Source organism: Triticum aestivum, chromosome 2D (assembly GCF_018294505.1).
Source record: "Triticum aestivum cultivar Chinese Spring chromosome 2D, IWGSC CS RefSeq v2.1, whole genome shotgun sequence".
NCBI classification, from domain to species: Eukaryota; Viridiplantae; Streptophyta; class Magnoliopsida; order Poales; family Poaceae; genus Triticum; species Triticum aestivum.
In genome coordinates this window covers 651,892,819-651,909,284 of record NC_057799.1, presented here as the reverse complement: position 1 = coordinate 651,909,284, position 16,466 = coordinate 651,892,819, and the positions used below count along the sequence as shown (strand labels likewise).

General features: G+C 47.7%; 1 protein-coding gene across 1 annotated transcript; it reads left to right on the top strand.

Moving 5' to 3' along the window:
• The first annotated feature begins 4,215 nt into the window (after window positions 1–4,215).
• On the top strand, window positions 4,216–6,366 carry LOC123056192 (disease resistance protein RGA4-like). The gene is made up of 2 exons (XM_044479887.1): window positions 4,216–4,399; window positions 4,607–6,366. The coding sequence occupies exons 1-2, from the start codon at window positions 4,216–4,218 to the stop codon at window positions 6,364–6,366; spliced, it is 1,944 nt and encodes a 647-aa protein (XP_044335822.1).
• The last annotated feature ends 10,100 nt before the right edge of the window (window positions 6,367–16,466 follow it).

Sequence of the window (16,466 nt, the reverse complement as noted above, 5' to 3'; positions counted from 1 at the left end):
GGTTTTTTTTTGACACGCGGTATGGTCAAGACGCAACTACACACAATATGAACCAACGCGAAACTACACGCGTCGTGCCAATGCGTAATCGGTGAGTCTGGGGCACCAGTTGCACACCTGACCTACAACGTGCAACTGCACAGTTGCACGGGCGGTGACGAACATGCAACTACATGCGATGCAACCAATGGGTCTGGCATTTTTGTCTTATTTTTCTCAAAGGTGGGCACGACACCATGCAGATGGGTGTTGTTGCTTTTTTCATGACAGGACACCACTCCCTTAATTTTTTTTAATTTTTTTCTTTTCCACCATTCATGCAACTCCAAAACTCAACACCTCTCAAGAAACAAAATCACCTTTTTTCAACGTGCAAACCAGCGGGGTTTTTGTCACCTTTCTTTTTGAAAACATCACCCCGAGTTGCACATCTGCTCGCCGCGTGCAACTAAAGTGTAAGTGGTGATCGGTCAATTTTTGCTAGTTCTTTACAGAAACATCGCCCGAGTTGCACATCCGCCGGTCATGTGCAACTAAGTTGTTTTCTCAACATATGACCACCAGTTGCACATGTGTCGGCTGCGTGCAACTAAGGGGTGGGGTTATACTTGCAATATTTGCCTCGTTGTTTTTAACAAACTCACCCGAGTAGCACATCCGCTGCCCATGCGCCACTAAGGGGTGGGGGTGCGATAGTGAAAGAACATGCGGTGCCCCCATGTTTGGTTTTGGTAATTGATGACAATCTCTATGGACTAATGGTTGCCTTGAGTTATATTCGAAGGCAATTCTTGAAGTCCATGTGTTGGTTTCAAGGAGTTTATGTGGTGACCAAGGTGTTATTAAGGAATTATCCAAAGATTGATCATGTGAGAGTAGAGCTTATTGCAAGCATGTCTTGAAGAAGAAGATTGTGTGATCATTCATGTTTACCTTCAAGACATCATCCAAATAAAGAGAGTTGGAAAGAGTCAAGGTTGATCAAGACTAAGTCAAGAGTGAATCAAGTTGATCAACACACAAAGCGCACAAGATGTACCGAGAGGGATCAAGCGATCCCATGGTGTGGTAAGCATTGTCAATTATGCTTTGTGTACTAACCCATGATCTTCGTGAGAGTTCTTTGTGGGGTTAGGTTGCGGTGTGCAAGTTCAAGTGAAGCATCATGAAGAGATCAAATGCTTGAAGCTTGCCGTCCATTGTGGTGACAATGGACTTGTGAAGATGTGCGGAAGAGTGGCTCACCCATAGTGGAGTATGGGGGAGCAATCAACTAGTCTTCATCGAGCCAACACAACCAATAAAGTTTGTCCAACTTGAGGGAGTCAAGATCGTCATCATCTAGCTCAAGTGGACCATGTGCAAGGCAAAGGTTTGCTCTTGATAGGTTTTCTATTTTACCGGTCTCATGATGGTAGTTGGGAGACCGGGTTATAGGATCGATTGCCGTACTATCAAGGGGGGCTCTCGATGAGTAGCTTGATCGTATCGTTCATAGAGAGCTCAAACCATTGCATCCTTGCATCATCTTTGTTGGTTCTTGTTTGGTTCTTCTCTTTGTGAGTTTTGGAGCCTATGGTCATCGTGATGACAAGCTCGAGTTCATCGAAAACGGAGTTCACTTGCATCTTCTATGATGTTTTCGATGATGGAGGTTATGTCGGTTCTTCTCGGTGGGAGGTTTCACTCCTCTATTTGTTGGCATACCTCCCTTGCCTCTTCTTACTATAACCTTGAGTTTGCTCATCGTCTTGTATCCAACAAGCTTGAGTTTGCTCAATTTGGAGCTCATATGAAGAAGTTATGGCAGTTCTGGTTTTCTCCCTGCGGTAGTACCGCGGCCAGAGCGGCAGTACCGCTTATCGCCCCAAGCGGTAGTACCGCTGTCCTCAGCGGTAGTACCGCCTATGGCCATAAGCGGTAGTACGGCTACGGTTCCGCGCTGGTACCGCCTCGATTTTGGGTCTTGCATTTTTCGTGTCGGGTTTAGCAGTAGTTGCACGGCAGTAAGGCTCGGCAGTTCCGCCTAGTAGTACCGCTCCGGTCGGGCGGTAGTACCGCTACTGCATTTTTGGCCCCGTGTTCTGCTCCTCCAGCGGTAGTACCGCTGGGGTGCGCGGTAGTACCGCTTATAAGCGGTACTACCGCCCCAAGGTTCATGTTTGGTTGCTCCTTTTCCCTGCTTCTTCCGCCAGAGCGGTAGTACCGCTCGTGGAGCGGTAGTACCGCTCGTGTGCGGGCTGAGCACATAACGGTTGGATTTTCCCCTTCTATAAAACGGGGTCTTCTTCCCCAATGAACCTTATCCTTTGAGCTCGTGTTCTTCCCCCATTGTTGACCTTCTTCGAGCTTGCTAACTCTCAATCCCTCCATGGTTTCTTGCTAGTTTTTGAGGGAAAAGAGAGAGGAGATCTAGATCCACATTTCCACCAATCACTTTCTCCTCTATGTGAGGGGAACCCATTGGATCTAGATCTTGGAGTTCTTGGTGTTCTCCTTCTTGTTCTTCCTCTCTTTTTCCTCCCCAGCATTAGTTGCTTCGGTGGGATTTGAGAGAGAAGGACTTGGGCACTCCGTGTGCCCTTGCCATTGCATTTGGTGCATCGGTTTGAGTTCTCCACGGTGATACGTGGAAGTTACAAGTTGAGAAGCTTATTACTCTTGGGTGCTTGGTGCCCTTGAGCTTGTTCCTCTTGGGTGCTTGGGCGCCCTAGACGGTTGGTGGTGTTCGGAGCTCAATCATTGTGGTGTAAAGCTCCGGGCAAGCGTCGGGGTCTCCAATTAGGTTGTGGAGATCGCCCCGAGCAATTTGACGGGTACCGGTGACCGCCCCCAAGGGTTGCCAAAGTGTACGGGTTTGGTGACCGCCCCCAAGGGTTGCCATTTGTACGGGTTCGGTGACCGCCCTCAAGGGTCCCTTAGTGGAATCACGGCATCTTGCATTGTGCGAGGGCGTGAGGAGATTACGGTGGCCCTAGTGGCTTCTTGGGGAGCATTGTGCCTCCACACCGCTCCAAACGGAGATTAGCTTACGCAAGGGTGTGAACTTCGGGATACATCGTCATCTCCGCGTGCCTCGGTTATCTCTTACCCGAGCCCTTTACTTAAAGCGCCTATTCAGCCCCCCCCTCTAGGCGACATCTACGATCTTTCAGATAGGCACATTTTTGGATTCTTTTTTGAAAAATTAGCCCCGGTTGCACATCTGCTGGACGCACTCAAGTAATGGGTGGATGGGGGTGGTAAATTCATTTGTTTTCGCAATATTTCCCCGAGTTGCATGTCCGCCTGCTACGTGCAACTATGAGATGGGGATAATTTAAAAATGTTGTCTTAGTCAACTGGGATTTAACCAAGTCTCAATCAAGTGACATAACATGCTAAAGAGAAAAAGAAAAACTAAAAAGAAAATTTTACACGAATCTCAATGTACAATCTCACAGATATAGCATTGACTGAGATTTAACAAAGTCTCAGTCGACTAAGGCTTAGCAAGACTATTATAGATACTACTCGAACTGTTCCTTTTTTTATTCATGTCCATGTTTCTTATAGAGGTCAGTAAATGAGCAATAGTGTCCTTGCTCATAAGACTCTAATTCTAGGTTTTGTTTTCCACATGTAATTAGATGTTTTGCAAGAGGGAATTGACAGCCAAAGAAGAGATGTTATATATATTCTCTCGTCTTACAAGAAAACAACACTTTGTATTTATGTTCCAATTCCTAGTGTAACATTGTGAACCAACTTGTGGTTTGGATCGTTAGGTGGACAGTGGTATTCCTAGTCCACCAGGGTTCAAATCCTAATACTCGCATTTATCTTGGATTTATTTCAGGATTTTCGCCGACATGCGTTCAGTGGCTTTCTAAAATATAGCAATGATATGGTGGCTCAGTCTCTCGGAGATGCTCATAGGGTTAGGGTGTGCGTGTGTGCGTTCATAGGGGTGAGTGTATGTGTGTATATATGAGTGCTGGCGTCTGTACTGTGTTCAGAAATCCTAATGTAACACTACCTTAGCTTAAATTATACATCGGAGTAAATACAAAAAATAATACTGAATGGAGTTGGATCCAACGCCTCCACTACGGTTAAGGTATTGCCCCTCCGCTCCCTCCTTTTAACTCCAGGCAACACTAACCCCTCTTAATTTGCCATGCATGCAGATCTGGCGAGGAGGAGTGATCTGTGGAGCCAAGGGAAGAGAGATCGATGGAGTTTGGTGTAGCCACATTTAGCGCGGTAGCTGCCGTCGTCATATCAAAGCTCTGCGTGGTGATGGAAAATATTTTAAAGAAGGTCCCGGAAATTAGAGCTGATGTTAGGTGCATCAAAGAGGATCTGGAGGCGATCGAAGCTGCCATTGAACTTCATGGTCTCAATCGCGAACATGTCAGTTTCTTTTCTTTCGAAAATTCAAGTTTTTATAGTTTGTTGTTTTTTTCTTTCGCCTTTTCTTTATATCAAACCTAGGGACATGTGATCTTTGCAATAGTTGGCCGTGTGAATCTTTACGTACAGAGGCCGGGAGGTGTTCTTTCATTATCTAATTTTTTTGATTATTTTGCAAAGGTATCAAGACATGTCCGTTGTTTGAGTCCAGTATTCATTGCACAACTGAGGCGGCTGGCATATGACATCGAAGACTGCATCGACCGCTTCGATGCCAAGAAGATGGTCCTCAAGGATTTTGCCAAAGAGATTGTCATACTCAAGGAAATATCGACTGATACGACCAACAGGATACAGAAGTTTAATTTCCTTGCAGAAGAGGATGACAGGACTGCACAAGGGCAAAGGGCTGCTGATGTCCCAGCAGAGCTTCAGAATCTCGGTGATTATAACCCCAACTGCTTGCTATACTTGTGCTTGTTCCCTCGTAATCATCAAGTCAGGACTAAGCCCCTAGCAAGGAGATGGCTGGCCGAAGGACTAGTACAAGGAGAACAGCTCGCAGTAAAAAATATGAAAATTCTCACCAACTCGAGTATCTTCAGTTCCATCCAGAGAAGCAACAATGGGGAGGTGAGGAGATGCCAACCTACCGACGAGACGTTCCGGTACATCTCCCAACAGTCGGTATCAGAGAATTTCGTATTGTTCTGTGATGGCGCGGCCCAACCATCGCAGGGGAAATCATTGCAGGCCCAAGTCGCCCGCAGGCTATCTGTGCATCCTTCTGCAAACGTGCAACTGAATTTGCCTCAGGATCTGTCTCGTCTCCGGACCCTGGCGGTATTCCCTGCCGGTGAGGTGAATCTCGCCAGTTATGAAGACGTTTTAGATTTTGCCAGGTATCAAGTGCTGCGGGTGTTGGATCTGAAAGAATGTGCTCACCTGAGCGAAGAACATCTCAGAGATATCTGGGGCCAGGTGCTCATCAAATATCTGAGCATCAATTTGGGTAGCATTGCTGAGATTAATAGCTCAATCAAGCACCTGGATCAGTTAGAGACACTCGACCTGAGTGGAAGCCAAACTGTGACGGTGTTCAAAGAAGTCCTCCTGCTGCCCAAATTGAAGCACCTCTTCGGGAGGTTCCAGCTTTCCAAAAAAGATACCTTCACTCCGGGATGGTTACTAACATCAGGTCTACAAGAGTTCCTGAAACGTAAGAGTAGGCTGGAGACGCTGGCAGGATTTGTCACCAATGAGAGACTAGGATTTCCACAACTGTTGAATCTTATGAAGCACTTGCGGAAGGTGAAGATATGGTTCGAATCCGACGCTAGCGAAAGGAACGTGAAAGTTCTTTCAAAATCCATTACGGAATTCATTGGTGCTGGTGTCACTCAGCCTGATCTTAATCGGTCCCTGTCCATTGAATTCGAAGAATGCTCGGGAGAGTACGTGAATAATATCAGCCAAGTTGCAGGCATACTCGCCTCGCTCAAGCTGCGCGGCAACCTGCCCCAATTCCCTCCGTTTGTTGCAGGACTTAGTGCTATCGAGGAGCTGTGCCTTTGGTCCACTGGGCTGACCTGGGAGGTTATTCGAGCCGGGCTGAGCAGGGTGAGAGGACTGAAATATCTGAAGCTTATTGAAGATAACCTTGGGCGCCTCGACGTACTGTCTGAAGCTGAGCACCTCAAAGCCATTGAGCGGATATGCGTCGTGTGCAAGCAAAGGCTGGAAGTAGCAATCGCAGCTCGCCCGCTGCCTAATCTTGTGTCACTTCATATCCTCTGCCAAGATCTGCACGGTATTCCTCATAATCCCCTCATCGAAATCACACGCATGGCAAAACTCCAGGAAGTCGCGCTCCATCATCAAGTAGACGATACCACAAAAGATGAACTGCTACAAATTGCGGATGGCCATCCTAATACGCCCAAAGTTTTGTTCCTCGAATATCTCTTATAATGCAGACTTAATCAAACACGGTCACCCCTCTTTCGTCTTCACTTGAAGTATTCTTTGCAGTGCAAATCCACAATGGAGCCACCTTCCAGTTTGCTGCTTGGATCCACGAAATAACTTAATTAGCTGGATCCATCTTCAGTTCTTTCGTTGTGTGATGTTTTTTATTATAATAAGGATTAATTACCACATATTCAATTTAACATTTCCAAGTTACTCGTGTGCATCGGATTGTTGTATCCTTTAAATGTTTACGAGAGATGAATCGATCCTCTTATTGTACATTTTAATATCTCTACTCCTAAAGGGAGAGTTGGGAGTTAGTAGTATCGTCTCACTCCCACCCTGTATTATGCCCGCAAGGCTAGGACCGCATTTTGGGCGTTAGAACTTTCTAGAAAATTCCATGCCTGCTCATAAGCACCATGCTTAATATGCACAAACCTCAAAACAAAGAGACTTTTTATTTGTTCTAGACTCTTCCATACTTTAATTCTTTAAATTTTCTATACTAAAAGAATTGCCAATCTTTTTAGTTCTATAGACGATGCATAATATGCACGAAACACAAACACTTCTCATTTGTTCTAAAATCTTTCATACTTTAACTTCACAAGTTTTTTTCCTTCAAAAATAGCTTTTTTTTACCTTATAATTATTATATCTGGTTCTAGGCAAAGGCAAAATCTTCCTAAAGTCCATTTGTCTTTCTAGATGGAGTACCTAGCTATTTTTATACATTTAACTTGAGTTTGTGTAGCATATATCACAAAGTCATCGGATGTTCTATTGCTATAATTTGATTGTCAATGAGATGAATGATAGGAATCAAATCTACATCCTACACTTGATGCAAATGTGACTCTAAATATACACATTAGCCTATTATAAGATGTTATGACAATATTTGGTCGTATTTTGGTGTCTAAACTCTCACGTGCGAGGCATATGTGTAACTTACTAGTAGTAATAATGGGGCATAAAATGACAATGCACAATCCAAAAAATGGGCTGGGGGTATCAAGACTTGGGTATCTTGTATGATGTCTTTTTACTTTATGCAGAGTCATTAGGAGATACGTACAAATAAGGCAAACTTGTGTGTTAGTTGCCTAATAAACAAAGCACGACAAGGGTCATGCATCTTTTTTTTTCAAGGAAAACTTTCAAGGTATTACAAAGAATATCAGAAGTAAAAAATACATCTGGTCATGCATCTGCACACATCTTTTCGAAGGAAAAAAAATACTGCATGGGCAGAAATGACCGAACAGAAATTGAAGAAGCGGTACAAAGGCTTGGTATGACACGCTATATGAAGACACGGAAAATGCAGGAAATACTTGGCTAAAAGTTGTTTTGGCCGATCATCTTATCTCAAGAGCCCTCGTTGATGGTTGCAAATGACACTTCCTTTTCTCCCATTGAATGAAATGCTCTATTTTGTGTATTCATGTAGGTGAATACTCCCTCTATTTACTTATATACAAGGCCACTGTGAAGTATACATTTTATATCTATACAAGCCACCAACAATAATTGAGGCAAGATTAATAATATTTTCTCATACTAGTAACCTGTTTAATACTTCCTCCACTCAGTTTCCTTACATGCATGCGGCGTATTAATGATTCCACAAAATGAAAAGAAAAACTGACTTGCAAAGCTGACATTAAGTTTTAAGAATGATAAGCCAGCGCTGTACAGCCTATCCCTAGTACACGATCGTTCAAATTGCATCGAACTAAACAACTACTACGTACATCTGGGGTGGTTGTTGTCGTGCAAAAAGACATACATAGTGGCTGACACCTGCAAGTAGTTGTGTCGAGTGCGACAATAATTGACAGGACCGATGTATGCTCGTCGCAATTTAAAACTGACAGCTGACACCAATTAGCATGAAACGATTGGTATAATAATGCATGCGTCGAGGTTGGACGGCAACGCCGGCAACCAAATTTGGCCTGCAATGAAACTGCATGCCAAAAGAAAGGTTCGTACATATCCAAGCTCCTGTCCCAATAGGATTAAAAACACGCCAAAATATTTCATTTCTCTACTACGTGTATGACCAAGTCTTAATTAGTATCCATCTAAAAAAAGTCTTAATTAGTATCGCACTGCTCCGCAAAACAAATAAATCAAGCGTGATCCTCGTCTGCTCACCGGCTGCAACCCGCCGAATCCAATTCCCCAAGGTGGGCCGCGCTCCTAAGAGCATCTCCAGACGCGTTCCCAAGAGGTTCCCCATGCAACTTTTTAGCGCCGGTGGACGAAAATTGACCTAGTCACGCCCCAGAATCTCATTTAGCACCGGTTTGGGCCAAAATAATAGCCGGCGCACCCGAGCCGAACCCAAGCGCCCGGGGGTCGTCGGGGCGCAGGCAGAAGCGAAAAGGTGCGTGGGGCCGCTCTGTCGGCGACTGGAGGGCCTTTTCCCACCGTTTCTTTTCGCTTTCCCCCCGGCTTCCCTCTCATTCTCCATTCCTCCCGCCAATCTCCTCCTCCTCCCCTCCCAGTGGACCGCCATGCCGCCGAAGAAGTACGTGGTCCCCCGCGCCGCGACGGACGCCACCGCCGCCATCGCCCAGCCGAAGCAACGGAAGCAGAGGGCGCCGCCGTCCAAGCCCCCGGGCATGTCTAGCGCCGACTGGAGGGCGGAAGTTCAGCGCCGGGAGGCTGTCACCACCGACTGGTGGAACAGGGCCAACGCTAAGAAGGCCCGGGACAAGTCGATGCGGCTCGCGCAGGGATGATGAATCCACCCGGCGGCCACGGCCCGTACACGCCCTGGAGCCAACTGAGCGTCGGGTCTCCGGCCGGCTTCTCGTCGTCGCCACAACCCTGAGGTTGCACGCCGTCGCCGGGCTACGCCCACTGTGACGCGCACGGTGGGTTCAACCACAACATGCCTCCACGACGCCCAGCAGCGCGGAAGCCGCGCCGGCGCCCGAAGAAGCCACGCTGACGCCGCACAGCCCGCGCACGCCGACTCCTGCGACCGACATCGCCATTTGATGCGTCGAGTCCTTTCTTTTTTTGCGCGCCGAACTATGGCATCGTGATCGCCGAACTGCCACTACTAGGGAAAAGCCTAGTAGCAGCGCAAGTTCTAGGTATAGCAGTAGCGCGGGGTCCCGTGCTACTGATACGGCGCTACAGCTAACCTGTAGCAGCAGCGCGTGTTTGCCCGCGCTACTGCTATCCAAGCGTAGTAGCAGCGAGCAGTATGAAAGCTCGCTACTGCTAATAGCTCTAGCGCACTTTATTGGGCCGTGCTACTGCTAGTGGCACGCTGCTGCTAACTTTACTCCACTCGCTACTGTTAATTTTATTAGTTTTGATTTTTTTTTTCTGCATATTTGTTTTGTATTTGCACATGCTTTATACAAGAATCTTTAGCGCATACAAATGTCATCATCATACACGTACAAATGGCTGCGAGACCACAAATGTAACCATAGCATATACATACAAATAGTCTCATCATAATCATCATCCAACACAAAGTGGTCTCTCGTCATCATCTCGAAAATAGCGATACATGCAAGTCTCGAATACTTGCAACTACAACGTCATCCATCTCAACAATGATATACGCGAGAAGTGCTATCACTATGCACTAGTAGAAAACAGGGCTTAGGTCACAGGACAGTTTTCACATTAGCCCCGGTTCAGTCACGAACCGGGACTAATGTGAGCATTGGTCCCGGTTCGTGCGGCCAGGGACCTGCCGGGCCTCGTGGGGGCATTGGTCCCGGTTCGTCCGGACCCTTTGGTCCCGGTTGGTGGGACAAACTGCGACCAATGGGCCACGCTCCTGGCCCACCACCCTTTAGTCCCGGTTCCTACCACAAACCGGGACTAAAGGCCCGGTCCTAGTTGCGGCCAGTGTTTAGTCCCACCTCGCCAACCGAAGGGCGCTCACATCAGTTTATAAGGTCGTCCCTCTCTGCCTTGTTGAGCTTCTCTTAAAGTAAAAATAGATGCCCTTATACAGGGAATTTGACCTAAATTCATAGTAAATTTCATAGAAATTTATTATGAATTTAGGTTGAATTTTCTCTATAAGCGCATCTATGTTCATTTTTTTATATTTATAAAATAAATAAACCTTAATAAAATAAAATAAATAAGTTTTTTTTGTAAGTAGAAACAAAACAAAAAAATAAAGCAATAGAGAAAAAAAACACGAGCCATCAACTCCATAACCGCCATATCTGGGATAGAGAAGGGCGATCCCTTGGAGTGGGATTCACATACAGTTGCCCGTAATATCTACCATTCGAGCCTAGCAGGCGGAACTCGGATCTGTCAACAGTGTCAAAGCGGCAAATAGCAGGCGGAGGAGAAGCCACCGATGTCATGTGTAGATCCCTTCTAGGTCTTGCGGATCGTGCTATTACAACAATTTGGTTGGTTGATCCCAAAAAAAAAGGAATTTGGTTGGTTTTCTTGAAGCCCTAGCTTGTTGTGCCGTCCTATTCTCTCAATGCAATTTAGCAAATGGTACTACAGTACAGTAAAGGGCACAAAGAAAAAGCACGCAGTGAAGGAAAATACCTCCATATCAAAGTTGCTACTTATCTTGTTGGTTATCAGGATGTGGATATGTAGAATTTTCTCTAGCCACGGCAGCAGACATGCATTCATCGAGGGGGTTCACTACAGAACAAAATAAATGCTGACGTTAGTTGTTGAGGGTACGTTTGACATCCCTGAGAGACTAGATAATGAAAAGATGAATCGTCAAACCTGAATAAACAAAGACGCTACCAAGTGGATGAATCTGATGGCCTGTCCTCCCTTGAAGATCATGCGTCCTCCCTTGAAGGCGCCACCAGGGCCATGGACGCCTCATACACCGCCGCCGACGTGTTGTAGTGATGAGGTATCGTGCAGGATCTGACACAAGATCACCTTCAGGCAAGATGAATAGGTCTTCAGGGACACGACGGCCGGCCACAGCAGGCCCCTGCCATGGACGGCGCCGCCTGAGCCGCAACCGCTCGCCAGCTCGCCTCTGGAGCAGTCCAAGCTTATCCGCGAGCTCGTCCACTAGTGCCCGTCGCCGCCACGACGTCCTGCAGGCTAGAGAACGGCGGTTCGCCGTTCTTATCCACGGCCGCCATTGGAACCGACTCCGGCCGCCTATATAAGGAGCCCCCGAGTCCGTCTAGTCCCTCAGGCGACCTCAAGCCACCCCAGGGAGGGTCTTCTTCCCCATCTCCGGCCAGTACAGCCGCCGCCGCCCTCCGGTCCATTCAGTCGCAACCAGAGCCCCCCCCCTCCCCCGTCCGTATAGCACCACCATCCTCCTCCCCTCGACCGTGCCGAGCCGCCCAAACCCTCAGCTGCGTCGGGGAACCACCGTAGGCCAAAGCCCCAAACCTCCCGAAGCTGCAGTCCGCCGCGGAGCTCGCCGCCGGCGACTCCCTCCATCCCCGCCACCTCCTCGACCACCGGGAGGACTGCCCGGGCCTGGCGAATCCATCCCCGCCCTCAGGACCCCGTGAGGAGCCGTCGTTCGCCGGCGTTGATCGCCGGAGCCCCGCCTCTGTTCGGCCAGAGGAGGAAGGAGGCGGGGGCGACTGGTCAAACCTGACCAGTGGGCCCAAGGGACCCACTGTCAGTGACCCACGAGCCGGTCCACGCGGGTTAAGTGGAGGATCTGACACAGGATCACCTTCAGGCAAGATGAATAGGTCTTCAGGGGCACGAAGGCAGCGGCGGCGCCATGGCCGGGACTGGTGACGACGGCGGCGGCGAGCGAGCGGGAGGGTGGCGGCGGCTGCGTGCGAGTGGGAGGCCGGAGGATCACCACTCATTGTGCTCGACATATCACTACAAGAAACCTGTTAATCCATGACGGATTTCTAATGACATTTTTTGGAAACTCTCATCGATGACCTAGTAAAACCCCACAAGCCCGGTGAAAGCCCGCTAAAGCCCGTCTAATCGTTCCCGTATAAAAACTTAACCCTAAATTCCCTCCTCGGCCCCTGCATCGTGTCCCACAGCACGTCGCCACCCCTCGTCCCTCCCATAGCTCGTAAACCTTAATAAAATAAAATAAAATAAACTATAGTAACTACAATAAATAAACCTTAATAAATTAAGTAAAAATAGCAGCAGTAAAATAAATAAAAATAGCAGCAGTAAAATAAATAAAAATAAAATAATTAAAGTAAATACATAAGTAATTAGAAATAAAATAAATAAGTTTTTTGTTGTAAGTAGAAACAAAACAAAACAAATAAAGCAAAAGAGAAAAAAACAGAGGAAAAAAATTATGCCACCTACTGCCCACCACGGCCTGAATACGACTAGAAACCCATCCATGGGCCAGGATTCAGGCCCGCAGAAGGCCCAGTAGGCCCACAGGCAAATAGTGACAGAATAGGCCCGTAAGCCTGCATTTGAGAGGAGCTCGAAGTGGTCAGCGCAGCTGCGCTTATAAACCACTGTCGAAGCCTCTCGGCTAGCGAGGTGGGACTAAACATCCCACCGCACCGCGCCAGTTCCAGCACAAGGCCTTTGGTCCCGGTTGGTGCCACCAACCGGGACTAAAGGGGGCATTGGTCCCGGTTCGTGGCACCAACCGGGACCAAAGGCCTTTAGTCCCGGTTGGTGCCACCAACAGGGACCGATGAGTTCCCTATATATACCCCATCGCCACAGCAGAGCACTCCAGAGTGCTCTGTTTTTTCTGGCCGGCGAGGGGAGGGCATTTGGGTGCTCTAGCTCACCTCCTATGCACATGAGGTGTTCGATGAAATGTGTGAGCCACACTAGTTAATCTTTGTCCTCTCGAAACTCGACCTCCGAGCTCCATTTTCCCCGAGATTTGTCTAGGTTTAGCGGTCCGTCCCGTCCCGTCCCGTCCCCGTCTTCACCGCCGTCGATCGCCCGCGCCGATCTCGTCGCCAACACCACCGTGGTGAGCCTCTTGTTGTTATCTTCTTTCTGAAAGGAAACAATTCTTACTTTAGATAGTTACTTGTCTAATTTTGTTACTTTTATTATTCCTTCTTATTACATAGTGCGATGGTTTTGGTATCCGCCCCCGTCGGCCCTCGTCCTGTCTATGATTCGGATGTGGTATATATTATCTTTTCATAACTATTTGGTTCATTTATTGTTTATGACAAATATACCGACCAACGTGACATAGATTTTATTTATCTAAGAGGTGGTTGAACCGGAAATTCTAACCGACCCTATTGTCGAGAGGTTAAATTTAGTTGAAGAAGAAAACAATTACTTGAAGGAAAAAATAAAAAAATTGAGGAGGAGAAGATGATATTGGAGTTGCATGTTGCGGATGTCGTCGATGATCACAAGATCAAGATGGATGCAATGCGCTTGAAGATTAGAAAGATTAGAAAATATGCCATTCATACCGAGGCTTGGTATCATTATGTCGTTGGATCAATTGTTACCTTGGTTGCGATTATGATCGCATTTGTTTTCGCATTAAAATGTTTTACATAGTTTCAATGTATGGTTTAATTAATTAGATGCTCTGGAGAGCTATATATATGTTGTTAGATGAGAACTATGTATGTACTTTGGTTCTAATGTGATGATGAACTTCTATTAATTTGGTCACTTAATTATCTATTCATGATGTTCTGTAATGGTTTTTGACACACTTAATTATATATAATGCACGCAGATGAACCGGCAATGGATGTACGGTGACAGACACACCTCCGAGTACATTAAGGGCTTGCATGATTTTCTCGAAGTGGCTGAGGCAAACAAGCAGAATGGTTTTATGTGTTGTCCATGTCCTATATGTGGGAATACGAAGTCTTACTCTGACCGGAAAATCCTTCACACCCACCTGCTTTACAAGGGTTTAATGCCACACTATAATGTTTGGACGAGGCACGGAGAAATAGGGGTTATGATGGAAGATGGCGAAGAAGAAGAGGACGATGACAACTATGTGCCCCCTGAATACGGTGATGCTGCAACGGGGGAAGCTGCTGAAGATCAAGAGGAACTAGACGATGTGCCCAATGATGCTGCAAGGGGGGAAGCTTCTGAAGATCAAGAGGACGTTACCGAGTTGAACGTGTGCTGAACGCGGAGGTGCCGTACGTTCGGTACTGAGGATCGGTTGATCGTGAAGACGTACGACTACATCAACCGCATTGTTATAATGCTTCCGCTTAACGGTCTACGAGGGTACGTGGACGACACTCTCCCCTCTCGTTGCTATGCATCACCATGATCTTGCGTGTGCGTAGGTGGAAATTTTTGAAATTACTATGTTCCCCAACATGGAGGTGACCGTCCAGCGGCCGTTTGTAGGCGGGTTTTGGCTTCGTTCCTCTCCGTTATCGACGTCCATACCGTCGAAATCTTCGGAATTGAGGTCAAGCATGTTGGTTAGGTCCTCGACAGTGGCTATGAAGTGGGTGGTGGGTGGGACGTAAAATGCCCTACTCTCAGCCCCTAGTGTGGGCCAGATAGTGTCCTGATGTTGTTCCTCTATAATGACGAGGGATCGCATCAAGTCCAGAGCCTCACTTAAGGGCGAGGTTTGGACAGGGAGAAGAGAGTTCGTGGAGTACGGCAGGGAGGAAGTTCACGGGCCGAGCTCACACGAGGCTGATTCCAAGAGTTCGAAACCAGAGTCCGGAGGGGAGTCCGGCATTGTAATAATTGCATGTGATGCTGCTTCCTCTGATTCTCCCATGCCAGGCTCTATAGCCGCAAAGAGTCCGTCGGGCTTTAGGATCCCATCTTTGGACATGATGATGTGCTCCGGATCTAAGGCCGGAGCGGAGGTCGGGGTCGCGAATCCTTGGGAGATCGAATCTCCTCGGATGTCAGCAACATAATCCAGATTTCCAAAACTAATCTGGTGACCAGGGGCGTAGCTGTCGATCTGCTCTAGATGGCCAAAGGAGTTGGCCCGCAGTGTGAAGCCGCCGAACACAAAGATCTGACCGGGGAGGAAAACCTCCCTCAAGGCAGTGTTGTTATAGACGATTGATGGAGCCATCGAACCTTCTGATGACGACACAGAGGAACTCTCAATGAAAGCACCAATGTCAGGTCAAAACCGGCGGATCTCGGGTAGGGGGTCCAGAACTGTGCGTCTAAGGATCAATGGTAACAGGAGACAGGGATACGATGTTTACCCAGGTTCGGGCCCTCTCGATGGAGGTAATACCCTACTTCCTGCTTGATTATCTTGGATGAATATGAGAGTTACAAGAGTTGATCTACCACGAGATCGTAATGGCTAAACCCTAGATGTCTAGCCTGTATGATTATGATTATGTTCGCCTCTACGGACTAAACCTTCCGGTTTATATAGACACCGGAGGGGTTAGGGTTGTATAGAGTCGGTTTACAAAGAAAGGAATCTTCATATCCAAATCGCCAAGCTTGCCATCCACGCGAAGAAGAGTCCCATCCGGACAAGGGAGAGAGTCTTCTGTCTTGTATCTCCACGGCCCATCAGTTCGACCCATGTCACATAGTCCGGACGCCCGAGGACCCCTTAATCCAGGACTCCCTCAATTTGCGTGGAATCATAGCCCAGCACCAGGCCACTCTGGTGGTATGCTGCTTGGTTTTTGCATGTCCACGTACAAGGTACTGACCTGGGAGGTTGGCACCTTTTTCATCGCGGCTAACATTCGTGTCCGTGCGTCGCTTCGTGAGCTCGTGACCGTGCAAGTCTACGGACCAGCGGATCACTCCCGCTCGGCCGAGTTCTTGGGAGAACTCGAAGCCAAGGTGCTCGCGGTTTCTGCAGCCCAGATTCCCCTAATGATAGGGGGTGACTTTAATCTGATCCGCTCGGGTGCCGATAATAATAACGACAATATCAACTGGCCAAGGGTGGCCATGTTTAACAACGCAATTGCGTCTATGGCACTTAGGGAAGTGACCAGAACAGGGGCTCGGTATACTTGGACAAATAAATAGCTAGCCCCGGTGCGCTCCATTCTGGACCGCGTGTTCATGTCTCCGGAGTGGGAAGTGGTGTACCCGCTGTGCTCGCTCCTCGCGGAAACACGGATTGGGTTGGACCATGTTCCCTTGATCCTGTCTTCAAGAGAGGACAGGATTCG

Coding starts and splice junctions, on each gene's coding strand:
- LOC123056192 (XM_044479887.1), top strand. CDS start 4,216: ATGGAGTTTGGTGTAGCCACATTTAGCGCGGTAGCTGCCGTCGTCATA. Junction 4,400..4,606: donor TCTCAATCGCGAACATGTCA/GTTTCTTTTCTT, acceptor GTTTGAGTCCAG/TATTCATTGCACAACTGAGG.